We start from the raw sequence: 22,478 nt of genomic DNA, 5'->3' as shown, positions 1-22,478 counted from the left end.
AGCGTGGATAATTTTTGAAAAGTGAACCCATCTCCCTAATTTAAATTTCAGTCCCAACTAAAGAGTTTCGTCACCCAGGGTTATATCAAGATAAGTAAAGCCATTTAGCACGCTGATATAAGCAGCACTGAATGGTAGGCTTTATTGAATAGGTCAATCTCAGAACAAGAATTTATAAAACCTAATACTTATAAAGTTGTTGTTGTTGTTGTTGTGTATGTGTCGTCAACCATTAACGCAAGGGGTGCGATTGTTCTTGTTTTCCATTGACACCACCTATGGCCAAGAATTCAGCTTCTACCACACCCATACGTCACACCCGTTTATAGGACAAACCCATCCATACATCCATTTATTCATCCACAAATAGTAATTTTGACCTGAACCAGAGAACGATTTATGTTTAACGATTTTGTTATGGGAACATGAAGGACTTTGTGAAAAGACAGATTTAACGTGCACCAGTCACCATTTACTACATGGGGAGTCTTCGGTCGGCTGGATTCGAACTTCTGTTCTTACGAGCATAAGTCCAGCTCCCTGCCAACAAGGCTATCCCGAGCAGCGATGGCTCAGGGGGTAGAGAGTTAGCCTTCCAATGAGGTGAACCGGGATTCGATCTCGGCGATTCCGCATCCGGCTTGCGCCGACCACAGGGCTGACGTGAAAATATCCTCAGTGGTAGGCGGATCATGGGTTAGAGTCCCCTTACCATCAGGCTAATCGTGGGAGGTTCTCGCGGCATTCCTCTCCATGTAACGCAAATGCAGGTTAGTTCCATCAAAAGGTCCTCCGCGAAGACAAATTTCTCCCAATACTTGATCCAGGAGAGTTCCCTTGTCTTCTGGATTGGGTTCAGAATGACAAGGCCACGGAGTTGAACATTAGTTGTCGTAAACCCCAAAAAATTGGGTCGTCTGTTCAACGATGGTTATATATATAAAGAAACAGGCTAACCCTGCCCAACATTTATAATAAAAATTAAATATCTTTAAATTAATATAAATGTTATTGATATTGTAAATTGAACCATTATAATAATTTTGGAAGAACATAAATTCCAACTGCTATTAAAAAAAATCAAGACTTTGAATTCTAAAAACTATAAATATTTTAATTTCTTAACTGCTTAAAAATTAATGAACTTATTAGTCTAAAATATTGGAGAAATGTGCAAATAAATTAATTATTTTACAAACTCAAACAATATAAATTACAAAATGAAAAGCATTTATACAACAGCGCTTGCTACAATTGTTGATCAAGGAAACATTCTTTTAAAAATTAAGATAAAATTTTTTAAAAAAAGGTGATCACAATAAAATAACCTTGACATAGCAATCAGAAATAAGAACAAACGAACCAATTAACAATGAAATAACTTCAACTTAATGAAAGTCGAAAGTGAATCACCAATTTTAATATCTTAAAGAAAAGAAAATAAGGACTCACCCCCTTTTACATGTCAGAACTTCTTCTTTGTGTCATCGAGCATTAACTATTAACAGAATAAAACAGAACTGAAGGTGAATAGTCATTCTTAGCAATCGAAATCACCACCCCGAAAACTCACCACCATTTTCAAAGTTAGGCATTGCTCTTTTCACCAATTAGTTAAACTTTATGACATAAAAAACTGAACGATAACTAAAATATAACTAAAAATAGCTTTTAGAAATCGTAGAGCCGAAGAGTTGGACATATAAAACGCACTCAACAAAAATTAAAAGAATTTTTATTTAGTAAAATTTCGATTTCAAATGGCTATGCTGTGTTCAATTATGAGACAGAATTAACAGCTGGTTTTAGCCGCCAATAATTGCCAAACGAACAAAAAAATATACTGACAATAGAAGAACTGGCCTTTGTCTTGTTTTAAAATCGTTTGCTTTTTTTCTATGAAGTATCAATTAGATGTTTCTAATGTTACTAATTTATTCATCTTATTCACTATCTCTATTCTCATTTTTTGTAAATTGTAAAATTAAGTTTAAATATTTTACACTAATTGTTATATGCATTTGAAACCTGTATAATTTATCGAATCTAATAGTATGTGAATACAATATATACTTCAATGCAAAATGCATAATATTCTATTAAAAATGTATCGACATTTTTTTTCCGAAAAAAACTCTGAGTAGTGCAAACATAATCAGTATTAGTCCAGAAGTACGGAAAATAGAATAAAGCATTTTATATTTAAAATTTAAAGATTATAAAACGATTACAAAAATGCTTAGTTTATGGAATTGTTCACCTAAAAATTCTGTTGTTTTTTGCTCTCAGCAATAATATTTTTGAATAAAATAAATCAAATCAGGACTGTTAGTGGATTAAAAAAGTAATCTAAGAATCTATTGTAAGCATCTATTTCAAAAACAGATAGAAAACTATTTTAAAAAGTAACATTTATTTTAAAAACATCCAAATCCTTCCTTCAAATAAATAATAGAAAATAAATGTATTTAAATATTGTTCGATATTTGGACAAGGGGGTGTTTAACATTTAAATTCTTTTTTCTGACTCCTGTGAGCTTTAAGGAAACGGAGCAATATTGAACGGAAGCATTTTTTTAAACCAACAATTCCACAGAAGCAGATTATTTTTCAAAGTCATGTATGAATACTTGCGGAATATTTAAACAAATCTCACTTTTGAAAGTAATCATTGTGATTCTTTGCGACTCCATTAAGGATTAACATATTTAATTGTAAAAGATAAGTCGTAAAAAAGTTCTTACAAGACTTGCAAATAATTTAAATGCCTGTTCTGCGTAGAGTGAAATCATAACTCTAGTAAAACAAGTCGCATAAAAGTATACACGTGACTTCAATGTAACACATTCAATTAAAAGTAAATACGAGAACAAAATGAGATAAGTCTCAAAAAATAAAAATACTCCTGGAACTTTAGCAAGACAAGACATAAAATGGTTTCCATGAAATGTTCAAGAAATCAAAGTGGCCGCAAATTTTCAATGTGACTTTAGTCCTAGTAAAGTATATTTGTGGCTACCAAGTGACAAAAGTCACAATGAATTATCTTGGAGACTTTTACTTGATATCACTAGACAGAGTGACGTCAAAGTCACTCTTTGAGACCAGAACATGACTAGGGCAGGGGTATACTGGGTAGATGCACCGGATTTTTTTCGAATAGAAAGTTTCCTTCTTTAATGAACTTTTTTTTAAAAAAACATCAGTACAGCGTAAAATCCGTCAGGTTTATGTTAGCTTCTTTATTAATCTATTTTTCGATAATCCATAGTTTTCAAGGGCTGAATTTCAGCTACATTTTCGTAATTACGATAAACAAATTTTGCCAACCAAAAGCAAAATCGCAAATTACATATCGCAAAATGCGATATGTTTACAAAAATACGAGCTTCTGATTGACTTCCTATTCATATTCTGATTGACTTCAGCCATTGTAATTGCGAAAATTTAGCGGAATTCCGCCCTAATGTCAGCAAGGATATGAATTTTTCGCAGATACATGACAAAGTTATCAATTTGAAAACTACATTTGGCATAATGGACATAGAAATATCAGAAAATCAATGAAATGGATAGAACGATATTTCATCTAACCATTGGAGGGTGGGGGACTTTATAGCTATTTTAGGTTCTAGTCATTTTCCGTGGTATTTATAATGAGGTGATAAATTTAAATACATCTATAAAGTTCGGTCCTTCATTACCGAAGTAGTGAAGCAGAGAGGGGACCCCCATAGAAGTTTTTACCCCGGGCCCCAATTAGGCTAGGTCGGGCTTTGCTTGCGACAATTCAAAACGGTCACGCACTGTGACTGTGTCTGCTGTGACCATTTTTGACTTTATCATGACGTCACTGTGACAATCTGTGTGGGGTGATTTTTGATACCTATTAATAACTATAACAAAGCGAACATTTTGATACACGAAATGAGAGCATTTATTATAATTCTATTCATTCCTTGAAACACTTTTTTTATTTAAACTTTTTGCTCATTTATCAAAACTATATTTTTTTTACATTACCTAGATTCTCCCAGAACAATTTACTTTTCTTAAATATAATAGTCTTCGTGGAGGTAATAAGAGGCGTGGACATGCTGTATACTTTTATTGAAATATGAGGGCAATACGGAGATGATGCTCACACATTTTCGTCTGTCTTTCTCTCGAAATTGCAAGTTTTAGTGGGAGGAGAGACGCTTCTTAGTCTTGGCCGGGAAAGATTTTCTACTTTCCCGAAATGATGAGGAGGGGAAGGAGGGGGAGTCATAAAAATGTTCAGAAGACCGAAATGGCGACGTTATGGCGGTCTGCTGATTCGGCCATTTCTGTCCGAATGTTTTCTAGATTTATGGAACTTAAGATAATTCGTGGGGAAAAGAATTGCATACATGTTTTATGAGAAAACTCGGGACAAACAAAAATGGACGACTATAACTGTCATGGTTGAAACGCAACAAATAAATTCCGGAAGTTTGTCAATAACTTTAGTTCTTTTTTTTTATTGAATATTATTGAATAAAGCAATTTTATAATTATCTCGATATATTTATGTTTTTATTAAATGTCTCAAAAAAAAGACACCCACCGGTTCGTAAAATCGAATTTCCCGAATGATTTTAAAATAATGCCATAAATGTCCCCGATTGCAAAATAAAGTTTCTTTTCATTCAGCAAAAACTTCTTAATGTGAACCTAAAACTGGTTGTTATGCTGTTTACGTGTAAACCTTCTCACCTTAAAACGAAATTTGAGACCATCTGATCTATTCTACGCACATTACCCTGATCCAAAACCTTGTAAAAACAACCTTCTATATAAAAACCTTAAATGGAGGTTGAGTTAGGGTTTTCGAGCGTGAAAAAAAATCCTTTTATAAAGCTAGTCTCAAGGTGAAAATAATCTTAAATCTAAGTACAGTACAGAACCCGTTATCCGGAAATCAGAAAACCGGAAAACCAAAAAACCGGAACGAAATTCGATAAATTTTCCCGCCATTTTTTAAACAAAAATTTTTTTTCCTCATAAGATTTTAAGATTTTTCTTTCTTTTTTGAAAGATGCTCACCTTACCATCATTTTGGAAATAATCATTAGTGTATTACTTCATCGTTTTTTCTTCTTTTTAAGATTATTTCCCAAAAAAAATTTTTTTTAGTTGAGTTTAACAATAAAAAAACGGTTTTTTGTAGCGATTCAGAAAACCGGAAAAATCAGTTATCCGGAATAGCGATGGTCCCGATCGTTCCGGATAATCGGTTCCCAACTGTAATTATAAGGTTTCTTCTAGCGAAGTCTTGTGTTCTCAGCTAAAATCCACCTTGTCTTGACATTTTAATAGACAAATGCAATTTGATCTTATCGTTAATCATCTAAACGTCAGCTAAAAAGGTTTTTAGTAAAATCGTTGGGAACAAAATCTTTGAATCTCTCTCCTGATCAAACTATGAGAACACTATTTCTTGGAATGCGGTTACCCCCTTTATTTTGGGTGTCAGAAATCCGAATCCGCATAAAAAGAAAGGTATGTTACAGGCCTCGAAAAACCGCCAGTCCTCTTCTGTCAAAATTTCCTCGTGGACAACGAATTTCTCGAATCCGACGTCCGCGCGGACAGCCATTTTCCCGTTAATGTTAGAGATACATTTTTAATTTTTGTTATCTTACATGAGTCTAGCACCTCACTTCTAAAATTAGCCTCTAATCCAGAAATACAGCAACATACTGCGCATGGTGGAATTGATGTTTTCTCTGTCTCCCGTACTACAGCGGTTGAAAGGGACTTTTCAGCAATAAACTTAGCCCATTGTGCAGCTCTAGTGCGACGTAAATGAACAACAACAACAACCACAATCAGCAATAAACTTACAAAAAAAAAACATTACGTACTGGTCTTAAACAAAAGAAGCGTTAAACGCAATTATGAACATCTACCTAAATGGAAAACCCCTTTCACATTTCTGTGCAGAAACCTCTGTAAATCATTAGTTTGATAGTGAAACTGGCAAACGTCCTATTTGATTCATTTAAAAAACGCAGTACCCTCGGATAAATTGACATTCCAGATAACTTGACATTTGTCATTTAAATTATTTCATAAAAGAAATAAATTATTTCATAAAAGAAATTGATTATTTCATAATAGAAATACTAGGTTTTACTATTAGTAACCTAGTATTTCTTTTATTACTGTATAATGCAATCTTAGTATTTGTAATTCTAGTAACTACTAATTCATTGTGTAATTTATATAAATGTTTGTAATAAATAAGAGAAAATTATATTTTTATTTATTCAGAAGCTACGGGTTAGTTTCAATGGAGGGCGGGTACATTGTTGGACAAGCCGTCCTCGGGGACGGGTAAAATTTCTGAGTTTTTTCGAGCCCTGGTATGTTAATTGCTTGAAGTAAAATTCATATCAATAACTTTAAGAGCTACAGCCGAAAAGATCTTCAAGATATGTAAAGAAAAGTATTAATTATGTGTTAAAACTAACGTTATGCCTCTTTTTCTTCGTTAATTTCTTTCAAAGAAAAATGTAAAAAAAGTACTTTTAAATTACATCTTACGATTTTGAAAAAAGTTCATTTTTGTCCTTTCTTTTTTTTCCGATAAATATTACTATTAAAGTGTATTCTTTTAAAGAAAAGTGAGATTTTAAAGGCATGTAAAATTTAAAATAAAATACATACAGTATAATCTCGATATCTCAGAGTTGAAGAAATGCATAAAAAAAATCTCGAGTTTTCCAGATAACAAGTTTGGAACTAAATATGTTCTAAAAAGTAGAAAAATATATTCTAAAATATTACTCTAAAAAGTAGAGTCATAAAAAGTAGAGAAAAGCTACTATTAAATATGTAATGATGATAGTTCACTATAAGTCTAAATGTAACAATGGTAACTTTACTTTTAAAAGTATGACAAAAATAATGATGCATTAAATAAAAAAGAATTGGTTTACAATGTACATAAAATTGTGATCTTCGTAAAAGTTTTTTTTTTCTGAGGAAGTATGTTTTTTTTGTTTATGATTTCGTAGTTTCAAATCAAGTCTACACAAATATGTCAGCGCATTTGAAATCAAGCCTTTCAGATTGCATCGAATCTTTTAGATTGGATTTTATAGGAGATAATCAAAGTTATTAAGGGTATTTGCTTTTTTTTATTTTGCACTCTTTGTGTCATTTAAAATTTCAATCTTTAAGATTCAGAAACAAAAAGATAATAATTAAATAAATAAAATGGTTGTATTTGAGGAAATTAATCTGCAGTGCAGCAAGTAAAAAGAAATCATTGAATAACTTTTGATCTAATTATCGGACTTTTTAGGACTCATTCTTAATTGTTCAAACGGATAACCTCAAACTTGCTAATTAACTAGTGCTGGCAATATATCAAGCTACGATATCAGACATAAAAACGTATTTTGTCTGAAAAAAACATACTCTTTTTTCTGATGGATTCCTGACCCTCAAAATATAGGGGGTAGCCGAAATCTGGGAAATAGGGCCCCAATAGTTTTATCAGATAAGTGGTATAAGATTTAAACCACTTTATGCTAATTTTACCTTTTGCGCATTTCCTCAAATCTCGAGAACTTTTTAAGCGAATTGAGAGAATTTTGATACCCGATTATAAAATTCATTCATCTAAACATGACTCTACGAGAAAAATAAACAAATTTTACTAAAAAATTTTATTTTTTTTAAGAATAGGTAATAAAATAGTCGAAAAAATTGGGAATAATTTTTGTAAGAATAGCCGAAAAAATTTTGAATAATCTATGTAATAATAGTCGAAAAAATTTTGCATTGTCAGGTATACAATTTTTGACGTCATTTAAAAATATGTAATTTTACATAGCAAAATGCAAGTGAAATGGGTTTAATATTTCCTGACAAATCGAATTTAAATGTACCATCGATTTAAAAATCAATTTCTCAGGAACTATTCAATAAATTTTGCTCAAATTTTTGCATTTCGCGATGTAAAATGACATGCTCTAAAATCACGTAAAAAAAATTTTTTATATACATTAAAATTCGAAATGCTTTCGACTATTATTCAAAAAAATGATAAAAATGTAATAAATATTTATTAAAATGTACTTTTCGCATGGAATTATCTTCACAATTGTGTGGAAAAAAAATTTCAATTCGCATTTGGCGAGATATGCAAAAAAAAAAAAAATTAACATAAAGGGGAGCAAAAGCTTTGGACCACTCACCTGACTATACTAAGGGAACCGTATTTCTCAGATTATGGTTATTCCCAATACCTTGGGGGTTGAAAAATCCGTTGAAAAAATGGTATGTATGTTCAGAGAAAGTACATTTTTGTGTCTTAACTTCGTAACTTAAAATATCGTCTGCACTAACTACTTAGCATATTTAGTCATAAATTATTGATCTAATCATTAGATCAAAAGTTATTCATTGTGGTCCGTTTTTTTTTTTTTTTTTTTTTTTTTTTTTGGTGCACTGTGTTTGGTGCACTATTTATTAAAACCATAAGTTTCCCTGCTATTGATCTGAACTGCTACTGAGTTGAAACGGCTTGTGTTGGAGAGAATATATCAATACAAATCATCCATCATTTCGGTGTTTTTAATCGAAGAGACATCCGCAATCATGATTGATTACTTTATGGATTCAAATAACGCGTCTAACAAAGCAAATGATTGTTTTAAATTGAAATTTTGTTTATTTTCATTTCATTTCTCAAGTATATCTTTCCTTTTTCCTAAAAAAAAATAAGATTTCATCCGTATGATGTCTAATGTATTTTCCATCAGTAGTTATTAATTCCTCTCCATCCATCTATCTATCTATCTATCTATCTATATATATATATATATATATATATATATATATATATATATATATATATATATATATATATATATATATATATATATATATATACAAAAAAACACGAAGAAAATTAAGAAAAACAACAAGTTTCATTTATTGCGCACATAAGCTGCAAGTAAATGGAACTCATAAAATAAGTTCTTTTCATCAGCCCACACCATTATATCTGCAAAAAAGAGTGCCTTCTAATATTGTATTAATATAACCAAAGCAAAATATATCAATACAATAGTGTGAGGAGCACTCAAAAAATTTTTACAAAAATTACGACAAAAAAATCGAACACAATAAGTAAAAATAACACGTAAAAATAGAAAATAAAATATAAGGAAAAAAACAGAATAAAACACAAAACATAATCTATAAAGCAAGTAGTGAATTCAAATGAACTTGTATGAACTGGAAATTTTTCAAGAATGATTTAAAATATTTTCGTAGCAAGATTGCCAGATTGCAAAATATGAAAACAAAAGAAGAAATAGAGCGTAACTGGAAGAGTTTTGTTTTAAAGTGTGTTTTTACTGCATTACTGAAGTGCGTTTGATTTGTTAGTTACCAAGGATGGGCTCTCTTTTCTATTTTATATTTTTTGATTAAATAAATATTCATTTTCTAAAATTATTTATAGTCAACTTCTTTAAATTATCCAGTATAATATTACCTTGTGCACGTCCATTTTCGGGCCCATCCAGTATATAATTTGATTTAGGAATTCTTATCTTAATATTCAGAGTCTCTTCTCCAACATAGTTTACTTACTGCGAGTTTCTTCCGGTAAAGAAATTTTTTTTTTAATCAAACGTTCAAAAACACTCAATATTTTCCCCATATAACGAAGTAGTTATATCCCTATAACAAATATTTTAGACATTTATTTTTGAAATTTCTTCGGATGATTGTTTCTAACATTTTTGAAGAAAGCTGCAATGAAAAGTTAAGCATATGCTAATTTAAGAAACCACTTACATTATTAAAATCCTTTTATAATGCGTCAATTTTAAGTAAAAAACACTTGTAAATTAATCTTAAAGGCTAAAATAAATATTTGCATTTCAGACAAGTTTTTTCAAGTGAAGCATTCCTACAACTAAAGCAATCGAAGAATAATCATTACAACTGTAATATTAGCCTGATTTCAGAACAATCTAAATAGTTGATTTCATTTTGAGAACCATAAGGTAATATTTTTTATAAGAAGAAAATTCTTTCCTATATTTTTTTTTAAATTTTAATAGTGTCATTAATCTTCCTTTGGGGAAAACTGTCACTCCTTATCAAGTTAGTAAGAAAAGAAATTATTACGAAAAAAATGCAAAGAAATTATGAAAGTTATACGGATTTTTTGAATCAGTCAAAAGCCAACGTTGCATGCCCCCCCCCAACTCCTCTTTTCCTAAGAGATTATATTTATTTATTTTTATCATAAAATTAAATTTTTTTTTATCACAATACTTTGGAAATGTATTGTGTATGGCATGGCAGATATCTCCTTAAATTCCCATCTATCAAAACCATTTTCACAAAAGACTACTGCGATATAAATATATGTATATATATATATATATATATATATATATATATATATATATATATATATATATATATATATATATATATATATATATATATATATATATATATATATATATATATATATATGTTAAATTTTTTTCTCTTTTCTTTTTCCGTTTTTTTTTTTATTTTTCTGTAATTTTTTCCATGGTTACTCTACTTTAGAATATATATATAATTAAGCCATATATTCATGCATATATTTTTTCTTTACATCTATTACATCTATTAATGTCATTCAAAATAACAAAAAATGAGTGATTTTCTCAATTTTCTATTAAATATTTATCAGAAACTAGTTATTTTATCATTTGAAAATGTTTTTGAATTTGATTGATTTTATGTTTATAAATTAAGAAATTTAAGCTATAGAAAAAAAATTATTACTACACATATTCTAATTTTGATTATATTTTTTTCTTAGAAAGTGACTAAAAATACTTTATAAATGCTTAAAAAGTACTTAAAAAGTGCTTATTGTGTGCTAAAATTTTATATTACATTTATGTTTATAAAATTTTATGTATGTTTATATAAACATTTTTTGTTATATATATATATATATAACAAAAAATGAGTGATTTTCTCAATTTTCTATTAAATATTTATCAGAAACTAGTTATTTTATCATTTGAAAATGTTTTTGAATTTGATTGATTTTATGTTTATAAATTAAGAAATTTAAGCTATAGAAAAAAAATTATTACTACACATATTCTAACTTTGATTATATTTTTTTCTTAGAAAGTGACTAAAAATACTTTATAAATGCTTAAAAAGTACTTAAAAAGTGTGTGCTAAAAATATATTAAAAAATTGAAATATATACATATATATATATATATATTATATATATATATATATATATATATATATATATATATATATATATATATATATATATATGTATATATATATATATATATATATATACATATATATATATATATATATATATATATATATATATATATATATATATATATATATATATAAATATATATATATATATATATATATATATATATATATATATATATATATATATATATATATATATATATATATATATATATATATATATATATATATATATATATATATATATATATATATATATATATATATATATATATATATATATATATATATATATATATATATATATATTCCAGCTTTTTAAGTTACAAAATACTTTATGTGTCTAGAAAGATTTGAATAAAAGTGAAAATTTCAATTATTTGCCAAGGAGAGAAAGTTTTTAAAAAAACTTCTCTTATTTATTCAGATAATCTGAAGTTTTATAAATTACTTTATAGGTGCTACTGAATAAAAAGAAATCTAAAATATTCCTTAGAAATAATTAACAGCTTCATTGCTCTTAAAGAAAATGAATTATGCTTATTTAAACCTTTACAGAGCAATCCAGTTTAGTTTTTGAACTGCAATGTTTTAAATTTAGAAAAATGTGAGAAATAGTTAGTGGAAAAAAAATCTAATTCTCAGCAAGAAATTTGAAGTTTAATGAGAGGTAAAATCGAGTCTTTATGTCGTGGTCTAATTCTGACAACAAAAAAATATAGCTTCTTTTAACTTTTGAAAAAGATCGAAGAAATATATATTTTATACGAATACATATTTTAAAGAAGAAATACATATTTTAAAATAAATAAATCAAACAAATACCCGATTTCTCAATATTAGGTGGAGATATAGAGCATATACATAATATTGACTTCAATTTTCCTCATTTTGAGGCTATTGTATAAGTGCATTGATAGTAAACTATAGGGCCACATTGTGTAGCCCCTAATAGGCCTGTAATTATTTCTTCAGGTGAGGTACAGTAGTAATATAATATAGGGTCAAATTTGAATATTATAAGTCGATATTAAGGAGAGATATAGGGCTCTGTTCTAATATAGAACATTGACTATCATGATATTTGTGTCTCTTACAATCTCATATTTCGAATACTTTTATCATGCAAAAGAGAAAGGAAGAAACTTACCCCAGGGAAGTGTGAGAAATAATTGACACATAAAAAGAAAGATGTTTCTTCCTGTCAGCCTCATTACTTTTTTTTTCTTATTGGAAAAAAAATCGTCTAAATGCGTGTTACTCTAAGGCCGCATTCATAACATGCATTTTTGTTACATCCATAAAATTCTTGCATCTTAATATTACTAACTGAAACTTTCACTTTCTTGATCGTCCATTTATTCATCATTCGTAACTATTCCCTAGAAATATTTTCCTAAGAAACACTCTTCTAAATGCTTGAAATGTAATTCCAGCATGAAACAATTAATAAGTCATATTTGGCACCAAGATTTTCAGTAAACGATTGCTCTTTTTTTAAACACAAGAAAGCAAATCACAATTATTTTTGTTTCATTGGAAAAAATGTAAATACTAATACCGTTTAAAGTCACATCTATAGACTAAAGATGACATACAAAAAAAAACACATACTAATGTTTCATAAAACATAAATTCAATTATTCCTACATTTTCTAGTTTGCTTATTTTTTTAATTAATGGCTTAGTACAGGAATTTCAAACCGAAATCCAGGATCGGTGCTGATGTTTGAAGTGAAGTAAATTGTATTCAGTGAAAATCATACTTTTATTATGACTTTTTCGTGAGAACATTTATAGAAATCTAACGGGAAACATTTTAATTGTTAATTGACAAAATATCCGGCCTTTATAACATCGCATAAACATTCTTACTTATATAAAACTTTTTTTTTTATTTTTGTCAATATACAGCACCGTTTTTATGTATATTTATCCTTTTAGTGTACCTTTTTCAAGAAAATGTAGAATCTTCCTTTGGTTATGCAATAATAAATGTCCCAATGAAATAAAACTCCATACGTTAGAGGAAAAACTTTTATGGAGTACAACCGAAAGCGAAATGTGGTAGGAAAGAGTTAAAACAAAAAATTCTGCAACAATCACACAACGTAAAAAAGTTCGGTTAAAAATCTTGAAATATATATCTATTCGGGGGAAGCAACAGGGTGGAACTTCATCCCCGTCAGAAACCCACAAGCGAAGCGCGACGTTTGGCGCCTAACGCGTCTCTGCCTCTCCCAATCCCTCTGTTTTGCTCCCGGTGTTCCTATTCACGCGCATGCTCCTCTTGCTCCAGGTTTCCTTTCCAGGTGTACCATCTACTGCGCATGCGCATCACCTTCACTCATCCTCATCCAGAAGACTTTTCAGGAGGTAAAGAGGGGGTGAGCTGTTCCGGAAAAACACTTTTAATGATACCTTTTCTGCTTCACTTTTCGTTCCATTTCCAGAAGAAGAAAAAAGAACAAAATAAGTTTGTTTCACTTTTCACAAACTTTTCACTGCATTGAAACAAAAATTAGAAATAATTGGCTTGTGTTTTCTCTATTAAATTTTTTTTATTTTCTAATTGTTTACACTTTCTTCTCTGACAATTACAGTTCTTGGCCAATATTAGACGCACTGTAAGATTCGATGTAAAATGTTAGTTATCATGCATATATACGGCAGGGTATGGCGAACTAATGGAACAGGGTATGGCGATGTATACTATACGACAGGGATGGCGAACTAATGGCACGCGTGCCATTTATGGCACGAGACACAATATTTTGGGCACGCCACCGATCACAATTGTTATTACACTATGAATTATTACTACTCAAATGTTATTACACTATGAAGCATATGTAACAATTAAATTAAAATTCACTAAAAACAAACAAAATAGTAAGCAATTATTAATAAAAAAATTAACAATTAATGCTAAAAAAACAATAACTGTAAAAACAAGCTAAAAATAAATAACTATCAAAAATAAATAAATAACAGTCCTGCTTAAAGTAGCAATCTTACAACTTAATATAAGTTATTTGTCATCTAATCTGCAACAACAGAAGTCACACTGATGTTACGTTAAGTTGTTTTAAGATATGGCAAAAAAAATTGTTTTTTCAATGTAAATAAAGAGTTTTGCGTTGATAGTATTTAGTATTATTATTTTCCCAATAATCACAAAGTCAAAATAATTTGAAGGCACGTCTATGACCTCATTAAACAATTTTTTAGAAAAATTGGCACGTTGGTGTATAAAGGTTCGCCACCCCTGCTATACGGCTTTATTGTTTTTACGCGGCTGAAATCGGTTTGTACCAATTACGTTAGTGTAGTATCAATTGGTTAGCATTTTAATGCGATGCGTTAAAAATAAATACAAATAGGGAGTATATAAAAAAAATCTCCTGTATAAAAGCCCATTACAGGCATGTTGAAATATAAAAGTGTTGCTTATAAAGTGCATTTCTAGTGCAAAACATAAAATTTAAAAAACTATAGTTCGTCCAATGATTTGGTCTGATTATTATAATATACTAATATAATGCTTGATATAATAAGTATTCTATATTTATATAATATATCGTCTAATTTATCCAATTTATACACAAACGTAAACAACTGCAAACCGGTTTCACCCGAGTAAAGACAATACAGCTGTATAGTATCACCTGATAATTAAGATTTTAAGTAGAATCTTAAGGCCTGGTTTCTTAGGACAGGACGCCGTCAGCTGGAAATCAGCGATAACCTCTGATTGGTCCATTTGTGAGTTTGATAGTATATGTCATCGAACGCTCATCTTGAACTACAATTGCCGTCCAACTCAACTGCAGTTGGATTACAACGTGACGTTAACCACAGAAGCAATGGCGGACAGCATCCAACTGTGGAAAATAGAGTGATAGTTTTTGTAAATATATGTCTGACGTCACAAAGTTATTTTATATGTTCTTTAAGCTGTAATTATTGTATATTTGTTAAAAGAGAAAATGGCAACGATGTTTGTATTCGAATGTTGATTAAATGAAAATGGTGAAAGTTAATGCATTCTGTCAAGTTATTTTCTACTAGAATTATTGTAATCTTGTAAAGTATAGAAATTAAATGGAGTCAGATAATAAATAAGCTGAGTACGACTGAGTGAAATAATATTCAGGGAGATACTACCGACATTAGTGGTGACCGACGGACGTGATTCTACAAAAGGTATTGTGCCATTAAGTTTTAAATTATGGAGCTCTTGATTAAGAAACGCTCGCCAATTAGAGGCAATTTTACCAAAACTTACAATGCATTAACTAAATTGTTGGCGGAAGAAAATCCTAAGGAGGAAAATATTAAAGTAAATTACGCTAACTTAGAAAGAATTTATCAGTCTTTGACGATATTGGACAATGAAATCTGCGACATGTTAATAGATACTTCCGAGCAGCAAAAATACGATGATGAATATAATGCTATCGAAGAATATAATGAAAAAATGGTTTCTGCGAAAGTAAATTTCGAGCTTTTTTTGGCGAAAAACGCAAGTTTAGATAGAATAAGTTTAGATGGTTGTTCGTTGTCAACGAAAAGGAAATTGAAATTGCCAAAAATAGAATTAGTGAAATTTAGTTCAGAGTTAAAAGATTGGCTTTCCTTTTGGAGCCAGTTTAAAAGAATACACGAGGATAATGAATTAGAAAATGAGGATAAATTTCAATACTTAATTCAATGCATCAGCAAAGGAACAAGAGCTAGAGAAATAATCGATAGTTTTCCGCCCACTAGTGAGAATTATAAAAAGGCGATTGAAAGTTTAAAATCTCGATTTGGGCGAGATGAGTTGTTAATTGAATTTTATGTGAGACAACTTCTTCAACTGGTTGTTCAAAATGCAAAAGGAGCCAAAAATAAAATTAACACCAGTAGTTTGTATGATAAGTTAGAATCATATCTAAGAGCGCTGGAATCAATTGGCTTAACCTCCGACAAATACGCCGCCATGCTTTTTCCACTTGTAGAATCATGCATTCCGGAGGATGTTTTTAGGGTATGGCTAAGAAACCCAGGCGCCATTACAGATGATTCATCAAATAATGTTTACAGCACAAAGTTAAAAAGTTTATTGGCATTTCTCAAAACCGAAGTAGAAGGAGATGAACGAATTCGTTTGGCGCAATCCAGTTTTGAAAATGATCGAAATCGTTTGGAACAATCCAGTTTTGAAAATGAACGCCGCCAACGAAAAGAGAAATCGCCACAATTTACTACTGCTAATGATTTGTTCTCGGGAACACTTGAAAAGAAGAAAATAAATCATCCTTGTGTATTTTGTGACAAAGTGCACGACAGTAAGGAATGCTTTCACGCTCAAGCACTGAATTGGGAACAAAAGCAAGAAATTTTACGTAATAAGAAGTGTTGCTTTCTATGTTTGAAAATCGGACACAGATCAAAATTCTGTAAAACTCGGGTAAAATGTGTTTTGTGTAGCAAAAGGCATTTGGTGTTAATGTGTCCAGAATTGCCAGCTAACAAACTAACTGAAAAGAAATCCGACTTGACCTCGCCAAAAGTCAGTTTGACAAGCCATTGCAGTACAGAGGACGTGTTACTTCAAACATTAATTGTGAAGTTGAAATCAAGAGGTAAAACACGCCAAGTTCGAGTTCTAATTGATAGTGGATCGCAAAGGTCATACATACTTGAACGTACTGCTGAAACTTTTGGCTTGGATCCAATAGAGAAGAAAAGTTTCATACATGCATTGTTTGGCGGATTTAATACTCAGGAAAAGCATCATAAGCTCTTTAAAGTAAATCTTGAAGCTCTCAGTGGGAATTTTTCATGTGACATAGAAGTTTTGGATCATCCAAAAATTTGCAGTAAGATTCCTAGACTTAAACAGGGTTCCTGGAATAAGGAATTGCAAGAAAGCAAGATATGGATAACAGATTATGGAGAAAACTGCCCTGATATAGAAATTTTAATAGGAGCTGATTTTTGCGGCCAACTTTTTACCGGGCGCATACATAAACTTAAATGCGGCCTAATAGCGTGTGAAACTTATTTGGGTTGGATAGTCATGGGTAAAGTACTTGGAGAGAGATTTGACCATACCTCAACCAACCTGATAACTTCATTGTTTGTAACAAACGCATCAATAGCCAATCTCTGGGAAATGGATATCATTGGTATAAAAGATCCTATTGAAACCAAATCTAGAAAAGAAATGGAAGCAGCAGCTGTCGATCATTTTAGGAAAACTTTTTCAATAAACGAAGATGGCCGTTATGAGGTCCATTTACCTTGGAAAGAAGCCAATTGTGAGTTGATTGACAACAGGGACATTGCAGAGAAAAGACTTATTTCGACATCTCTGAAGCTCATACGGGAAGAAAAGTATAATGATTACAATGCAGTTTTCAAAGATTGGGAAGAATCAGGGATAATAGAAGTAGTACCCGAAGAAGAACATCAACGTCCCTCTATTTACTTGCCTCATAGAGCCGTTATAAAGGAGAATTCCACAACCAAAATAAGGCCTGTATTTGATGCTTCTTGTCATGTAAAAGGGCACCTGTCACTGAATGACTGTTTGGAGAAAGGCCCCAATCTTCTAGAAGAAATTCCACCTATATTAATGAGATTCCGCAAGGATAAGATTGGCGTAGTTTCCGACATCAAAAAGGCATTTCTCCAGATATCTGTTTCGAAGGAAGATTGTGATTCTCTCCGTTTTTTGTGGTGGGAGGACTTTGAAAAAAGACAAACGAAGGTGTTCCGACATCGGCGTGTCGTATTTGGACTTACATGCAGCCCATTCCTATCAGCTGTTGTATTGAATAACTTGATAGAAAACGCCCCAATAGAGATGCAGGAAACAGCAGACATCTTAAGAAGATCCTTTTATGTAGACAATTGTGTTACCTCTTTGCCAACTGAAGAAAGAATGATAACATTCATTCATCAATCGAGAAATTTATTGGAAAGAGGCCGTTTTGACCTCAGAGGTTGGGAACATTCAAATTTCTACGAAATAAAAACTTCTGAGAAACCCATATCTGTTTTGGGATTACAATGGGATAAAAACGAAGATACTCTTTTTTGTGATATACCATCAGTTGAAGAATCGAAGAAAAATGTGACCAAAAGAAATATTCTTTCAACTGTGAATAAAATATTCGATCCTCTAGGACTTTTATGCCCTGTGACAGTCATTCCCAGGCTTATTGTGCAACAAACTTGGAATCTCAAGATTGGTTGGGACGCAGAACTTCCAGAAGAAATCCAAAATAAATTTGAAGTCTGGATTAAAGATTTAGAGTTACTATCCAGTGTTAAAATTCCCCGATGTCTCGATATATGCCAGCCCAGGTCTCAAATAAGCCTTCATGTCTTTGTGGATGCAAGCAAACTTGCATACAGTGCTGTTGTATACCTTAGGAGAGTTGAAGGCAAAACTATAAGGGTTGATTTTATTCAAGCGAAAAGTAGAGTCGCTCCTTTACACAAGATGTCAATTCCCAGACTTGAGCTACTTGCATGCTGTATTGGAGCACGACTAGCCCATTCCGTAATGAAGGCAATGGATTTGTTTGGTGTGCCCATTACCTATTGGACGGATTCCTCAACCGCTCTCAGTTGGATAATAAGGAATGAGAACTGGGGAGTCTTTGTTAATAACCGAGTAAGAGAAATCAGAACGCTTTCGAATAAAGATTCATGGAAACATATTTCCGGAGAGCACAATCCCGCCGATTTACCTTCAAGGGGTTGTTCAATTAGAGCCTATTTAAGATCCAAATGGTGGGAGGGGCCGTTATGGTTGAGACAAGACGAAGAAGATTGGCCAAAATCAGAAGTACAAATAGATGAAGAGGAAGTTTCAAAAGAAAGAAGGAAAGGTCTTGATTTATCATCTACCCTTCTCGTTGCTGAGGAAGAGAGAAAATGGTACAACAAAAGGTTTTCGAAGTATTCTCAAATACTTAGAATGATTGCCTGGATTCTCCGTTTTTCAAATAACTCACTTAAAAGAAATAAGAAAATTACAGGGGAGCTATTAATTACTGAATTGGAAATTGCAGAAAAGAAACTTGTAAAATTTATTCAACAAGACCATTTTAAGCAAAGTGAATGTCATAAACAGCTAAAATCGCTTTGTACCTTTCATGATGATGAAGGACTTCTTAGACTCAAGACCAAGATCATAAGACGTAAAGATGAAGAAAATTTTTTGTGCCCAATCATTCTCCCATCTAATAATGATGTGGTTAACAAACTCATCCATGAACGTCATTTACAACTCTCACATGCTGGAACTCAGGTTGTATTGACGAATATTAGGCAACAATTCTGGATTTTAAGAGGCAGAAAAACTGTGCAACGTGTAATAGCGAAATGTGTCCGGTGCAGGAGGCATGCTGCAAAAGGAGTTGAATCCATTCCTACATCACTACCAGAAGATAGAACCAGGGATACTTTAGTCTTTGAGGTAATTGGATTAGATCTGGCAGGACCGTTATACATGAAGACTGGAGAAAAATTGTGGATTCTACTGTTCACCTGCGCAGTGTATCGTGCTATTCACCTGGAGCTACTAAAAAGCGTGTCCACAAACTGTTTTCTTTTAAGCTTAAGAAGGTTCATAGCTCGCCGTGGTCGGCCTAAAATAATATATAGCGACAACGGAAGCAATTTTCTTGGAGCCTCGAATCTTATGAAAAGTCTAAACTGGGATCAGATAATTCGTGACACTTCAATCTACAGAATACAATGGAAATTTAATCCCCCAGCTGCACCATGGTGGGGCGGTTGGTGGGAGAGAATTGTGCAAATGGTGAAAAGTCTATTAAAAAAGGTGTTAGGAAAGGCTTGTCTTGTTTACGAAGAAATTCTAACCATTCTGTGTGATGTAGAAGCTGTAATTAATGCAAGACCCCTCACGTATGTCTCAGATGATCCAAGAGATTTGGTTCCCCTATCTCCATCACTGTTCATTCAGGATATTCCAACTGTTGGTGTCCCAGATTTGGATCATTTGGATGACATTAATATTTCAAAAAGGTTGAGATACCAGAAAAGGCTACGTAAAGAATTTCGAAAACGATTCCGAGATGAATATCTTAGTCTTTTAGTGCAGTCACCTGTTAAGAAAAGGTATCTAATCAAAGAGTTAAAGATAGGTGATATCGTGTTAATTAAGTGCGATAATAAGAAGAGAATGGATTGGCCTCTTGGACGAATTATTGAAGTTTTTCCTGGACAAGACAATTTCATTCGTGTGGTTAAAGTTAAAACTGCGAATGGAGAATTGACACGACCTGTTAAAAATATATACCCCTTAGAGATTTCATGTAGTAATGAACTGTGCGAGAAAGTAGACATTACCAAAACAGAGTCTGTTGCTCCTGACGTTGTTGTCAATCAAGACTCTGATACAACTCAGACTGTTGCTCCTAGAATTGTGGTCGCTCCAGACTCTGATTCCAAGAATGATCAAACTAGGTGCGGAAGAAGAATTAGACTTCCAAAACGTTATGATAACTAATTCAACTTCTCATTATTATTTGTAAACTGTTCTATCTTAATTTATATGAATGTTGAATTAGTTATCATAACGTTTTGGAAGTCTAATTCTTCTTCCGCACCTAGTTTGATCACCAACAGCTCATTGAAATCAGCCAAGATTTTGATATTGACATTAAACATAGCTTCTTCATTAAACATAGCACTCTTCATTTAGCTCAGCTATAATGTGTTTTTTCTTGGGCAAAGTCATTACTTGTTCTCTAAAACACTGGTCGACAATAACAAAATCAATACAAATTCAAAATAAATATTTGTTTACATTATTAACGCATGCGCAATGAGAGATAATGTCTGCGTTGGACCGACTGCTCAAGCTGAGCTAACAAAAAAGTATTTTTTGGCGTCACTTCTACGTCAACTTTCCGCTGACGCCCAGATAAGGCGCTAGTTCTAAGAAACCAGGCCTTGAGCTAACAAACCAGTATTTTGTTGGCGTCAGCGGGACGTTGACGTCACGCTGACGCCCAGATAAGGCGATTGTCCTAAGAAACCAGACCTTTAACGCTTAACCCATCAGAAAATACCATTTCGCTTTTCGTACATCCCTATTTAATGAATGGATTAATATTTGAGAAGAAAAAACTGTATTAACACTACAAGTTTAAAACAAAATGTATTTGAGTGGATGAATATAAAAAGTATTTTATTTAACGATTGAAAATGTGAACAAGATAATAGGGAGAATGTGAAACTAATAGTAGGAATTGGAAAAAGGTTATATTTAGGGACAGAAATTGCATATTTTGAGTTGCCTAAGTAATTGTTAGGATGAATTAGCCATTCTGGGCTGCTCACATAATCTAATGAAAAATTTCCACGACCGAATTTTTTTCTGAACCAGACTAAAAACATTACGAACGGAAGTGGTCCAGTCAAAATCTTTAAAAGGTGGTAACTTTTAGTACATTTTCAAAACGGAGGTATAACACCGATACTCACATATAGTGAATATAGTTTATAGTCAATATATATTCTATTACAGCTGCTGTGGCTCAAGTGATAGACCATTCACCATCCAATGAGGTGACCCAGGTTCAAATCCAAGCGATGACTGATGGATTGGAATTCTACTACCAGCGCACACCGACCACAGAGCTGACGAAAAATATCTTTTGCGGCAGACGAATCCCTTTGGTTAGAATCCCCTTGCCGTCCAGCTAACCCTTCCGTGGTTTTCGTGGTTTTTCTCTTCGAGGAACGCGAACACCGTTTAGTTCCATCAAAAAATCTTCCACGGAGGCTAGTTTGTCTCAATGCTTGATCCAGGAGTTTTCTTGTCTTCTGAATTAGGCTCAAAATTGCTAGGCTAAAGGAGATGGACATTGAACTCAGAATTCAGCAGGCTGATCAGCTAATTAATAAGATTTTTGTTTATTTAAAGTCTTGATAGCTCATTTGATAGAGTGATGAGTGAGGCAACCCAGGTTCGAATCCCAACGATGGATTAAAATTCTGCTCCCAGCTCTTACCGAGAACAGTGCTAAAGCAAAATATTTCCTTCGGTAGGTTGATTATGGGTTTAAATACTGTTGCCAATAGTTGGAGGTTTTGTGGTCTTTTTTTCTCCATGTAACGTAAATTAAAAAATTTCC

The 22,478-nt window shown here is 31.8% G+C and overlaps 2 protein-coding genes across 2 annotated transcripts in view; one reads left to right on the top strand and one right to left on the bottom strand.

Moving 5' to 3' along the window:
- The window catches only part of LOC107456578 (neuronal acetylcholine receptor subunit alpha-7-like), a 461,896-nt gene extending 448,324 nt beyond the window's left edge, over positions 1–13,572 (bottom strand). Inside the window, exon 1 of the mRNA XM_071180921.2 lies at positions 12,461–13,572. Within this exon, the coding sequence (XP_071037022.1) occupies positions 12,461–12,524 (64 nt within the window). The 5' untranslated portion in view covers positions 12,525–13,572. The remainder of the gene's footprint in view (positions 1–12,460) is intronic.
- Positions 13,573–15,541: 1,969 nt separating this feature from the next.
- LOC147806588 (uncharacterized) lies at positions 15,542–20,845 on the top strand. Its single transcript, XM_087149688.1, has one exon. It carries the CDS (start codon positions 15,542–15,544, stop codon positions 20,843–20,845), a length of 5,304 nt encoding a protein of 1,767 aa, XP_087005814.1.
- Positions 20,846–22,478: the final 1,633 nt, after the last annotated feature.

The sequence above is a fragment of the Parasteatoda tepidariorum genome, chromosome 8, assembly GCF_982258835.1.
Source record: "Parasteatoda tepidariorum strain Cologne lab strain chromosome 8, Ptep-v5.0, whole genome shotgun sequence".
In the NCBI taxonomy this organism is placed as follows: Eukaryota; Metazoa; Arthropoda; class Arachnida; order Araneae; family Theridiidae; genus Parasteatoda; species Parasteatoda tepidariorum.
This window is presented reverse-complemented; position numbering and strand designations above follow the sequence as displayed.

Bases quoted from the DNA above. Each gene is read 5' to 3' on its own strand.
- LOC147806588 (XM_087149688.1), top strand. From the start codon at position 15,542: ATGGAGCTCTTGATTAAGAAACGCTCGCCAATTAGAGGCAATTTTACC.